Raw genomic sequence first — 13473 nt, forward strand, 5'->3', positions numbered from 1 at the left:
GAACGGAGTATAGCCGGAACACCGCTGCCACGAGCCTTGCCACAGTTTCTTGGCCATACGGATTGGTGTCGCCATCTAGGGGTCAAAGTTTAAGCTTCTTCAAGATGGCCGCAGTGGGGCCTCAGCCCTAAGGCCGGGCAAAGCCAGGGTCACACTGCTCATACATCATACAAAAGACGGTCTGCTAACACAAATCACCGCAATGTCTGCTGTTCGAATGTCGCGTGCCAAGTTTCTCTTTGAACTCATTACCATGCGGCATTCTAAGCAAAGATCTCGCGGTGACCCGCATTCGAATCTGTTTTGCAGACTGTCTTTTCTATGATATATAAGCATATGACCCCGGCCTTATGGTGCAGGCGAACGCCCTAAAAATGGGGTACTGGCGATCCTAACAGCAACGTAGCGATATATTTTTTTAGACCAACAAGTTTGCAACCCGCAGGGTGGATAATTGGGTCAGTTAGTTTGCCTTGACGTGTAGTAAAGACGCCGAAAATGACAATGGCAAGATATGTTGAACCGAACAAACAGCACGCACCACATATAGTTCTCTCATACAGAGAAAACCATAAATACACAGACCGTGAAGCAGGCACAAGACAGCCATAATGATTCTGTTGACTACACCAAAGATGTAAAAAGGCGGTTCCATTCAGATGACGCATTGTAAATGAAGAGGTCGATCTAAGCATTGATGCGAAAGAGATGAATTGCATCTTTGAGTTAATGGTCAATAAGAGGGGACGTATACAGAGGAGGAAACAGAAACTTGTCTGTAAAGCAGTCTTAAAGTAACACATGTTACGAAAAATACATAAACGAGATATTTCGCGACGCAATAAAAAAAGAGGAAGATATAAAGTGAGCTTTTATGGACGAGACGCTAGCCATGCAATGATAGCTGGAAGAAATGAAACACGCTCTGCGATATTGGACAGCCTCAATGTTAGAGGCGAGCGTAGTGTGAGCGGGACCCCATAGTGATGCATCGCATTCCAATTTAGAACACACTCAACAAGTAAAAGACACTCATTCACAAGTGACCGCCTACGCAATCACATGGGATAGAAGTATCTTGCTTTGTTCTCGACAATATTTCAGATGTGCATAGTCGTCCAAATCATGACGGTTGATTTTATGACAGTCACACCGAGCTCCCGTCGACCGTCACCCTTGTATCTTTGCTTTTATGACAACTCAAGAAGGCACAATTATTTAGGCTGTTGGGTCTCGTAGTGTATTTAGAGAACCATCCCCGGTGTTTAAAATAAACATGGTGCTTCAGAGTGGCTGCCACTCTAAAGCCCTGCCATATTGAGAAAACACATTGGCGATGTCAACAGAACATGTTGATCAAGGGTGGGGCAACATGTTGGTCGTTGGCTTTGTTGCTCAATAAACTTGTCACATTGCGGGAACATCAGCACAACGCGGACGACAGCGACAATGCTGCCTCGGTGTGACACCTTTTGGCAACAAAAACAACGACAACTGGTGTTGGTCAACGCGTGTTTCCCTGTTCGGTGGATGAGCGAGTTTTGTACCGGCAACCCGACAACACGGACTGCTTCAAGCGTAAAACACACCATCAGTAACGTGTTTCTTTTTTTTTTTGTGTGTGTGTGTGTGTGTGTTTTTCCAAAAAGATTACCCAAATAAAGGGCTGGCAAATTCTATTTAACACTATTCAAGCCTGGTGTGCATCTAAGATAACTTTTTAAAAAAATGTATACATAATAACGGCAAGTGATAGTAGAAAATAAATATCACAGCCAATGTATTTGATCATTCAAACAAACAGTTAAGGTTAGAATTGACAAAAATTATCCACCCACATATCCCTAGAATTATGAAAATAGCATGCGTAGCCACTTGCTGAAAATATGCTAAAAATTATGCACAAAAGCGAGCAATAAAAATTAAAGCTTTAAAACGGCAGCTGGAAATACGTGAAATTGTTTTAAAGTCATGGAACTGGCAGCGAATGAAGCGATTTCGACAGGATTGAAAAATATTTATTATACCGATCGTTGTGACGGTCGAACAGTCAATCGCACTTTTTTTTTAAATGAGTGCACCTGAGCGCCAGGCATAAAACGCTTCGAGGCACCGTGGACGATACCATCTCTTACACAAAGCATGGGAATCTCATGAAACCTAGAACGGCGTCATAGTCTGTCGTAATTCATGAAATTAGCAGTGATCTTGTCTTCCTCAGTTAGTGCTTGCTGCTTTGTCGGCGAATGAAGATTGTTTCGATGAAAAAAAGGCCGAAAAATAACTTCCATTGAACTTTTTCATATCACTGTCACTGGTGGATAGCGTCTCGTGTTCATTTTTAGCCCTTGAACCGCGCTAGAATTTTGTAGAGATGCATCTGGCAACGACGCCGCACCGCACACTATCGAAGACAAAGAAACAAGATGGTGGAATGCTCCCAGTGTTGACCGCGCCGTCGGCTCGGTGCGACAGGGTGTTCTCTGACTGTCGGAGGACAGATCGGCCAACATGATCCGACAAAAAATTGTTTCCCAGCAGTTGATATTGTCTCAATGTGACACGGTCGCCGGAAACATGTTGCCCTCGTGTTACGGGTCAATTGCTGTACAACTGTGTTCTCGATGTGACAGCGCCTTAAAGCCGCCCGGGACAGTTTTATTTCGATTTGGATATCCTGAATGCAATGCAGTGCTCTGACCCACCAACATCAATTTTCTTTTGTCTGCCTGTCTATCTTCGCGTGGAGACAACCGGCCGTTTAACATCCCAGCTTTCTTATCTTTATTTATTTCGTCTTCTTCGAATTGGCAACCCCACAGCCGTGTCGAAGAGCAAGCTGGAAGCTTTGAATATATCACTGGCACTCGTTCTGGCGCCCAAAATTCTCGCACGCGCAAGCCTTCGTTGGCACTTCAAGAAATGGCATCATCCCAACGCAGACAGGGAGAGGGAGAAAAAATAAATAAAACGCCAAGGACCTCAGAACGCAGCGAGCGGGCCTCGTCATACCACTCCATCATTGCTCGTGTCAGAGTGGTGACATTTTTTTAAGGAACCGAGGGCCGAATAATGCTCGCTTTTTCGTCGTCCCCCGAAACATTGAAGGAAAGGAAACTAAGTATAACGAAGGGGTCTGGTATTGAAAGCCCTCCGCGTTGTCTCCCCGAGAAGAGCGTAAGTCGTAAAAACAACCTCAGGTCAGAGTGGGCGCACTTTTGTACCCAATGTCACCAACTTTCAGGATGAAGACATCGGATCCACGTTCTACCAACGAGTACCTTATACAGTCGAAAATCTGACCTTGCGCGATTTGTGACAAAACGTTTCGTTCGTGCCTTTTAATTTTTTTTTATGACGGAGTTTTTATTCTGCATTAAGACCCTGTCTGGGTCACAACTCACAAGACAAGAGGGCCCCAGCGTTTAAAAAATATCTGCTACAAATGTAAAGTAGATTAAGCTAATAAATACTCATGGCACTTTTTTCATTCTAACCAACAGACATAAACCTAGTAGGTTGTTGCTCTAATCCGCTCAAATTAGTATTTAAAAAAAAAAACAGGCGCCGGAAATATTTGGTTGTAGCATTCGTTAAAATGAATTAATTGTAGTGTATGTATGTTTATACAACCGGAAGTTAGTCAGCCTTAGTGGACGTCTGGTGCCCCAGCTGTAGATGGGAAATTTAAACAGTGCAGTGCAACCGCTAGCCTGAGGTCTTTACCGTGCACCAAGTGGCAGCACGCCACTACGATGCTCATCCAGATCGAAATGGGCAGGAGTGGAAATTGAACCCAAGATAGAGTGTACTAGAACTGGGGATGTGCGCCGACCGCGTCGGCTTCTCCATAAGAGCTGGGTGTCGTGTGGGCCAACTCTGCCGCAGGGGCCTGGGGTGGCGCTGCCAGTCCCAGCGGGACCAGGAGGCCGGTCGGCCAGCGCTTAGCGAGGCTGGCTTGGGGCGTGTGGTTACGACTATTTCTCCTTGTTTTGCGCTGTGTGTGAAGCGACACAATATTGTGTGACCGCTATCTATGCCGAAGAGACAGTGAACTCACAACGCTTTCAAATACTGCGAAGGAAAAGACGGCGGTGGTGTTTTGTGCCGGGCTGCAACATGACTTAGAACACATCCAAAGAGAAACACTCCTTGTTTCGAACGCCGAGCGACACCTATCTGTTCGGGGAATGGGATCCACTAATTCCAAGCAAACATTCTACTGCTCAAACGATTACATATGTTTCTGGAAAGGAAAAAAAAATAAGTGGTACATAGAAAAATAGAAGTCTAAGAAACATTTTATGACCTGTGTGACATTTCAAAGAAAACGAACTTGTACGATGGGGATTGCTCTTCAATAAAAACAGCAGTTGAAGTTGCTTCACTTACATTGCCAGTCTTGGCGTTTATTTTCATGTGATGCATGCTGACTAGATGAAACCAATTCCGCCATTTCCGGGTTTGTAAGCTCTGGCTGAAAATTCAGAAGTCAAAAAAAGCTCGGTTTCCTAAACCATGCTACACAAAAAAGATATACTGACACCATCACAAAAACTAGGTATTTAAAGGTCTGCAAAATGTACTGCTGCCGAAAGAATAATTAAAAGAGCTTTAACACTAAAGTGAAAAGGAAAGCATCGCATAACAGATCATACTCAAACTTCGCTTTTTTTAATGCTGGCACGCAAGGTGAGATATACAATTGTTCTTCTCTAACACAAAACAAACAAACAAATTAAAGAAGTTATGCTATGTTAGTAACTGATCGCTCCCAAACGGCATTTACGCTTTAAAAATAAGCTTCTGCAGCTCGCGGATGTCACGCTTTTTCACAGCGATGCAAGATAGGATGGAACTTTTTTTTCTCACAACCGAGCAGACAAAAACAAACAAAGTATACGACCATTTTCACGCCGAATAAAGCATCTGTGCCGCGACCGCCAGGCCCCTCTGAGATATGTACCACCAGGGAGAGAGAACAGCAGCCATGCGATGTGAATGCCAACGTGGCAGACGCACCTGCTCTTTTTCGCCAAATGTGGCTCCCCAAAGCGTGCTTTCCCGCAGTTCTTGCGTGCGAAAGGAGATGCCTGCCGCCGGAGGTACCTTCGAGAGCAGAGCCGAGATGAGGTATGAAAAGAACACATTGTATCTGCGGACTAATAAGTACAATATATATATATATATATATATATATATATATATATATATATATATATATATATATATATATATATATATATACGTTCTGTGGTGGATTTTGACTCTCCACGTCTGCACTCTCCCGTGTCGGGTGATATTAAAGTTGAGGCTTGGGCGAGTTGGTACATACTTCGGAAATTAAAAACAGCGCGGAAAGACGAGGACCAGACAAAGAAGTGACACGGACGTAGCGCTGACTTACAACTGAGTTTATTGAACGCAAACTCGCAATATTTATTTGCGGTGTCACGAACAAAAGAACATAAAAAATTCAGCCCATGTGATGTATCACCAATATGATATGATTGCAGAATATGAGTGGGGTAAAAGGAAAGAGACGTTTGGCCTTCTGCATTTTCTTTACGTGTAGAATACTACTTTTTATTGGCTTATACCTATATTGGGTAGTACATTTGGTGCCGACATCGTATCGTCATGCTCTTTTAATTTAGAGTCGAGTTCGCGAAGAATTAGCCCAGCGTAGCCACAGCTGGTCTTTTCTTGACGTAAATGCCAAATTCGATCGGGCAGCTTTCGGATTCTGAGTGAGTGTCGCACAGACGAACACGTCGCGAACAAGTGGTCGCAAAAGAGATTGAAATGTCCGAGGCTCAGCGGACATACAATTAATCTCTGTACTTTGACAACGTACCTGCATGAAACAAAGAATCTGACAGTAACTGGAAAAGTAAAGATGCGTTCACTGCTAAATCCTTCTGCAAAAGACAGTCTGAAGACACTGTTCGAGGCTCCTGTCTTCCGTGGGATAACGGCGCTGCCCTATTCGTCATACAAGAACTATCTGCGGAGATATTTTAAGCATACGAATGTATAAAACAAACATGTTTAGAACATGATTGAGACATTTCTGCAGATAATTCTATTATCATGTCGGCAGACCGTGTCTTTTGTATGATATATGAGCAGTTTGTCTACGTCTTCATGCTCTGGGAATCTAAGAGTCGGGTTAGCAAAGAATGAGCACTGCAGTGCCAAAGTTATTATTATTTTTTTTTTGTGAATGCCAAATTAGATTGGGTAGCTAACGAATTTCAAGTGTCGCACAAGTGAGCATGTTGCGAACAAGAGGTAGAAAACATTTTTGAAAAGTCCGTAGCTCATCCAACGAATAATTAAGCTCAGTGCCTTGGCGACATACCTGCGCAAAGTGGATACTCTTACAGTAACCGAAACCGTAAGAGCCTAAGTTTGGAACGCGACTCACCATGCCTCCTGTTTTTCAGCTGGTCATGTCGTGTCGTTTGCTCGACTAAAAAAGAAAAAAAAAAGAAACGAAATGCATTGCAATTTTTTTTACATTTTCATAACCACCAAACGGCGCATTAAATTATAAGGCGCAAAGGCGAATAGTGCTGTTAAGTTTGCGTACAGCAGACGTTTTCTTTTATTTTTTTCTTTTATTTTTTAGAACAACGACACAATAGCGTGTAAGGAGCACTGAGGCAATAAAGCGGGAAATAAAGCGGCAGAAGTGAATTTCGAAGGGGGTTTATTTTGTCACCTCTCATAAAGCTTTAGCTATTCTAGAACATAAAATGTCATTTCACAGGCACTGCCACCGGCTGTAGAGGGGAACAAAAGGAATATCGTTAGGAGTCATATATTCCGCTGATCAACGAACCTTTCCCGAGCCTTTCGGTCATTTAAAGGCAAGGTTATGTTATTATTTGTTTCTGGCAAACGTAAAAATAGAACTAAAGCACAACTTGGTATAGAAAAAATAATTAATTAATAAAAAGCATTTGACGCATTGCAAACAGTAAAACGCTCACGTATGAAAGTTGCTTTAGTTTGAGAAAAAAAAAATATGCTTCCCTCAATTGTATGTTGTTTTTCTTTTTCACCCATCTCGTTTTGTAGTTTTAATGACAGTAAACACGTTGATGGCAGTTATTTAGGATCATCGATTCAATAACTTTATTGCCTTGATTTTGCTGAGGGGGCGCTCGTGTCCAATCAGCGTACCACATTTTGGTCAGTCAATTTTACGCTACGGCAGAGAGCGCGCAGGCTTTACGTCGACCGAGATTTGTTGACGCGAATATTTTTCGGACAATTAAAACATAATCATAGAATAACACGCTGTTTACAAAAACAATTGCCCGTTTTCTCACCCCAGGTGTGGGCACTACGCACGCGCAGAAACCCGATGCACGCGAAGTAAGTGAAGAGTCTGCGGTTATGGGCTGCGGCAATGGCAGCGCAACCGCAGCGACATGATGTCAAAGCCCAAGCTACCCGATTTAATCCCACGCCGCAAAATGCGCCGGGTTCAGCGAGTTCTTCCGCGAAATAGTCTAACCAACAGAGGAGAACTTGACCTTATAGTCTTCATGTTTAATCCGAGCGCTCGAATGAAACGCCGGAAAAAAAGGCAGACACCACTCGTCGCCATGTCCCACTGCGTCTGCGGGAGGTCACCGCTAGCCCAGTAAACTTCGTGCGGCCCGCGTGTCCCGGTTCCTCGTTTGCCGGAGCCTATAAATAAGCGGCCATTGTGGAACGGCGCTTTTTGCTTCTCCGGGTCCGTTTTCCCTGGAATCCGCTGGGTCGACGAAAGAGCCGCCGACCCAGCGAGCAGCGGAGAAACCCCAAGAGCAGCACTGGATCCGTGCCACGGAGCTTCACGGGGTCCCCTATCCTCGCTTCTGTGCAGACTGAAAGCCCTCCAAGAGGCCCACGTCCGTCGTTTGCACGCAAAACAAATGATGCGCTCGAGTGACCCAGCGTTGGTTGTGGGCAACCTGAGGATCCTAAGCGTTGGACAAGGTTGCTGGCCGCATGCTAAATCGTCTCTGGCCATTTTCACCGGGAGATGGCAAAGTGCAGTAAGATACGCGAGCGGCGCTTCGCAACTGATAAAAGGCCGGCGCAGTGTATGCGCGAAAGCTTGCGCTGGGAACCTCCTGGGTTCTATCCCCACTGCCCCCGCCCGTTTCGATCTGGATGAGTTTCGTACCGGCACGCGTTCGTGTAATTACTACTGCGTGACGCACGTTAAAAACCCCAGGTCAGCGGTTGTGCTGCACTGACTAAATTTTTCATCACCTGTCATGGCGGCCGTAAGTGGCACGAACACCCTGTATACATCACCGGCACGGAGAAAGAGATCTAATGTAAAGGTATATAAATATTGCTGCCTGGAATTTTAGGTTGTTGAATCGAGCCCAACGAAAACAGAGCTTGGCTGTCCTAAAATTTAGCTGAATTCTTAAAATATATCCTTGCTCCAAAGAACTACCTGTTCTTTGGAGCTCTTCTTATGACTTTTGAATGCGAAAGCACGCACGCCGCTCTTCGCTCCTTCTTTAATATGCGGCGTACAACGCACTGACCTTGGACGTGGAACTGTAGAGCCGCTACCTCGCAGACACGCAGCGCCATCTGATGAGCGATCGTTCAAACTGTCGTGTGCCTTGCGGCGCGAGGAAGGAACAAACAGCAACGTAGTTCCCAGCAGAACGAACCCCTCGGTTTATTCCATGCGCCGTGTATATCGCCACGCGCCGTACAACCGACAAGAGGCGAGCGAACGCGGTGATCAGTGATAACACATTTGTGATAACACAGTCAGCATGACACCACACAAACTGATGCGCAGCGGCCAATGGGACCGAAGTGCAAAAGGTGCCGTTGAATAGCTTTGCGCGTGGTTTCATTAAGGTGCCATTTTGCATGGTTTCAAAACTGATGGCGTCGGCTCACTCCATGAGCCAGTTAATTTTTTCGCATTAATTCGCATTAAAATAGAAAACAATATGAACCCCATTTTTGTGGCCTTCAAAAAACTGCGAATAAGTTTATCGAAAAAAAAAGTTGCACAGATCACAACAAGTACATGTACACGTCATTCTCAATCTGGCGACGTACCACGGGCATTCCGTGGGCTTGACGACGTGACGGCGGCGCGCAACGGACGTGGGGCCGTTACTTCAGAACTGTCGTTTGTAATACCCTGCTTATCGATCTTCAAGCACTGAACATCAAGCGGAAGGGATATAAGTGCGAAATAATCGCGCGACAAACGGTGCGCACCGGAAAAAAAAAAGAAAAAAAGCTGTCGGGTGTAGTCATGTGACTTCCGGCCATGAGCTTCCGTGCTCGTGTTGCAATTTCGAGCAGTTGATTTTTTTTTTTTACTTTATTAAAAATATACACACGTGACTCCGTAGCAAGATATTGATTGGGTAGTCTCCTGACAACTTATTAATTGCCTGCCAAAAAAAATTTAAAAGCGTCAGGGTTTTTTTTTGTTTGTTTTTTTGTTTTTTTAAGAAACGCAGAGCGCGTTTTATTATGTTCACGCTTCTCGCCTTCTAATTTGTTTTTCGACGTTCTCTTCGGCTAATGCTGCAATCTCATTGGCTGCGGAGCCATAATAAGATATTCGGGACTCGTAACGCCCTGCGTTTCTTAAGTTTTCAGTGACTTTAGTGCTGACTCCATCATAGTCGCCGTTCATTCGCTGACCATCGGTGCGTCTTGTTGCAGGGGCGGGACTGATCTGAGCAACAAGGAGAACGTGAGGACGGAGGTGCCGTGGTCTTCGCCAGTCTGGGCCCCGAAGAGCGGAGACGCCTTGGCCAACCTCAAGGGAACATCGCTGCAGTCGGTCAGTGACGCAGCACTGCAGGAATGGGTTATCACGTGCACGCCAGGCGCCACGCACAGCCCCCCAATGCTCAAACTATACTCTCTTAATTTGGGTCCGCATATAGGTTCCAACTGCGTGCGGTGCCAGACTCGTGTGTTTACCATGTCCCAATAAATGGTCCCTCAATTTCTGCCTAATGGCGTCGTAGAAGTGTCAAGCGGTCGCCGGTCGCGATTCTGTCGGAGTCACAGAAGCGGTGATGAATCAGCAGACGTCTATTTTGCTGCAGGTCGGTCTCCACTGTGACAGTCCACGGAAGTTAAAATAGTCGGAAGTAGGGACGCCTGAAACGCCGTGACGACAGCGACACTCGCGTTCGCTCGTGCTTTTCGCCAGCATTTCTACGGCAAACCGCCAGGATCGCGACAGGCTACAGCATGACACTCTGGCTTCTGTGACGTCATTTGTTGCCACTTGGGGACGCCTTTGGATGTACGGGTGGGATAGGACGCTAAGCGCACCAGTCGACGACGCGTTTCGGGCAACTTAGATTCAACTTAGGTAAACAAAACCTCCGATGTATATGTGGGGGACGGAGAAACACTCACCAGGGAGAAGCTCACTCGAGAAAAGCTCACCAGAAAAAAGCTCATTAGAGAAAAGCTCACCCGAGTAAAACTCACCGTAGAAAAGCTAAGCGTAAAATGGTCGAATGCACAGAAAACAAAAATGCTCATCAGCCTTTTGATAGGTGCAGAGAAAGCTCACCTAGAAACGTGATGTTTCTCAAGTATAGTTTTTGCACGTACTGGGCCTTAGGTTGAACGACAAAAATATCATCAGAAATTTTGCAAGAAGGTGACTAAAGATTAGTTGGGGGGGGGGGGGGGGGGGGGGTAAATATAACCGGAGTAGTATATAAACAAGCTGCAGCTTGAGTAGTTTCATGGGTTATCAAGATATTCAATTTCATTTCATTTAGTAGCCTGCACTGCATAAGCTGTATCAAATCTTCACATTTCTTCATTCATTTGTGAAGGTATGTTTTCAGTTCTAAGTCCTTCGAATGGTTAACTGTATTAATGAACAAGTCTTCAGCAAGAAAGTCGTAAACGTAGAAAAATGTTTGAACAGCAGTAGAGGCTTTAATACACGACGTTTCGGGAAGAGACTTCCCTTCTTCAAGTGTGCAGAAAATACAGCTGCAAAGCGCTTTTTGGAGAGACCAAAGGAGAGGAGGAGCATTGGAAAAAGCGAAAGAAAAAAGTCATGTATAAAAGTACAAGTAAAAACACTTGAGCATGAAAAAAATACATTCCAACAAAACACATATAAAAAAGAAAAAAGAGAGAAGTGGTAGTTTTAAGGGTAACATGGTCGCGGCACTCGTTAGCGAAACCAAGAAAATACATGAAAATACATCACAGGCAACGGCCTCCGTCACGTTAGAGTTAGAGCTCCAGATCCAGAAAAATAACAGCATACAGGGGTCAAGTCGAGTGAGCCCAAGCCAGTATAACGCCGAAGCAAACGAAGGTCATAAACGAATGGAAAAAAAAAATTACTTTGACCCGGTAACGATAAAAATGAATATGGTAGCAACCACACGAAGCCGGACGACATGAAAGCGGAACCAGAACAGCAGCAGAGCGCCCTGTTTTGAAGACTGCACCACCCTGGTTGCTACCAAGGAAAATGTAATGCGAGAGCACTTGGAAACGTTTTCACATCTTCACACGTCCGTCTAGCTAGGCGCTTTTGGCCTGCCTAAGCGCGCCGCCGTTTTTGTGCCAATTCTTGCGAAATTGTATTGACGCGTAATTACCGCCCAATCGAAGTTTTCACGCTACATTTAGCTATCCAGCCACGACGTACGGACGCCCAGAATTTCACGGCTTGGTGGCCCTACAGAAATCCCATCGCATATCAAAGATATTTTCTCTCGGACGTTCGTCACAGACATGCCATGTTCGGTGCCCGAACGTATATGTTGTACTTAAAAAAAAATACGACCTTCACGAAAATAATTAAAAGGACCACGAAAGAGAAGAGCACACACGCAGCGCTGACCTGCAACGGTTACACGGCAACATTGTATGTGTGTTTGCTCCTCTCTTTTGTGGTCATCTTTGTGTGCGCTGTTCTCGCCGTTTGTCCCACCAATTACCCTTTAGGCTTACTGTGGACTTCGTCATTCGCTCTCCGGATTTATAGCGCCGATTTGTATAACGTGCCGCGGTGGCTCCGGTTTCGGCTTCTTGCAGGAGTCCAGTCCCCGCTGCCTGCGCGAGGTGCAGAGCTCGGTGGAGCGCGACAAGGACCCCAGCACGGGGGCCCTGAGAGAGACCCACACCACGCTCGAGAAGGAGTCCCAGAAAGGGCCAGGGTCCGTCTCCCAGGTACGTGCGTCGTCCACAGGCGCGGCGACGGGAGGTCCCGCAACGTCCACTTCGCAGACATTTCTAATATACGGGTACGATTATGTCTTATAAAAAAAGAATGGTCAATCTAGCGAGATGTTTTGTGTCAGCTTCATTGTGAGGCATCACGTGGTGTTCAACAGCTGCAGTCAGACTGCTCGTTCACCGTATGAAACATAGAGTTATTACAATAAAGGCTAGAGGCTCACCTGCCGCTAGTGTGCTGTTGCACATTGAAGCAGACAGCAAGCAGTCAGAAATTGACTTCCGGTAATGCATTTCTATAGGAAAAAGCGAGTGCATTTTCTCTCTGCGCTCGATTATACGAGCAAATATCACGAATAATTTGTACGTACTAGGCACATTGGAACATTTCTCAGTCACGCATTCGTGGTATGAAAAACGGTGTTAAAACCGCTTCGTACGTGTATTTATATGCACTCTCGGACACTGTTAGCGCGAACACGCCGTCGACGCTTTCTAGCATGGGGGATATACGTGCCAAACGATCGAAGGACATGTGGAAAACCAGGAAGGACGGCAAGAACTACGCAGTAACACTGGATAAGTAACTCCTTGTGCACGCAGACGATCAAAATAAATTGAAAGCCACGTAATATAGTCAGATTTGCAATAAATAAGTACTACTTTATTCTTTCTGCTCATGAATATGTGCGAAGATGCTTGTTCTGGGTTCAAATCATCACCCGCACGCTCCAAATCTTTGCAAATAAGGAGAGCCAGAGAGCAGGTACCCGATAAAAACTGCCCGACATAGAAAATAATAAAAAAAAAACACTTTTCGTAGCTCACGTGATTTATTTTTTTGCGTTTGAATGTTTCTTTAACCGATTTTAAAGGTGCACGACGGGGTCATTTTCATCCAATGACAGGACGGGCATACTAGCAACATATAAGCACCACCGAAATGCTAGCAAACCTTGAACTCTACACACACTCTACATTCCTTTCGATCGTTCGTTTGCTTAGAATCGTCGTTCGTTTTCGCATACCTTCCTTGAAACAGAGGTTTGGACCTGAAATAGAGCGAAGTTTAACATCGTTCAGTGGTAGAGAAAAATGCTGTAACTAAAGCGATTACACTTTCACAATACCAATAAAGGTGCATACTATTCGGTACAGCCGAAATGACAAAAGTTATTTATGTTATTTTCCGGCGAAGAGACATAATTCACGCGCGTTTTCGCATAGGAATACACAGGGAGGCTGAAA

General features: G+C 45.2%; 1 protein-coding gene across 1 annotated transcript in view; it reads left to right on the forward strand.

Annotated features, from left to right (window-relative positions):
- LOC8034309 (synaptopodin 2-like protein) overlaps positions 1–13473 on the forward strand; it is an 85798-nt gene that overhangs the window by 26270 nt on the left and 46055 nt on the right. Inside the window, exons 3-4 of the mRNA XM_029975981.4 lie at positions 9718–9838; positions 12085–12219. Coding sequence (XP_029831841.2) covers positions 9718–9838; positions 12085–12219 — 256 coding nt within the window. The remainder of the gene's footprint in view (positions 1–9717; positions 9839–12084; positions 12220–13473) is intronic.

This window comes from Ixodes scapularis, unplaced genomic scaffold (assembly GCF_016920785.2).
Source record: "Ixodes scapularis isolate PalLabHiFi unplaced genomic scaffold, ASM1692078v2 PGA_scaffold3__209_contigs__length_174095766, whole genome shotgun sequence".
Lineage (NCBI taxonomy): Eukaryota > Metazoa > Arthropoda > Arachnida > Ixodida > Ixodidae > Ixodes > Ixodes scapularis.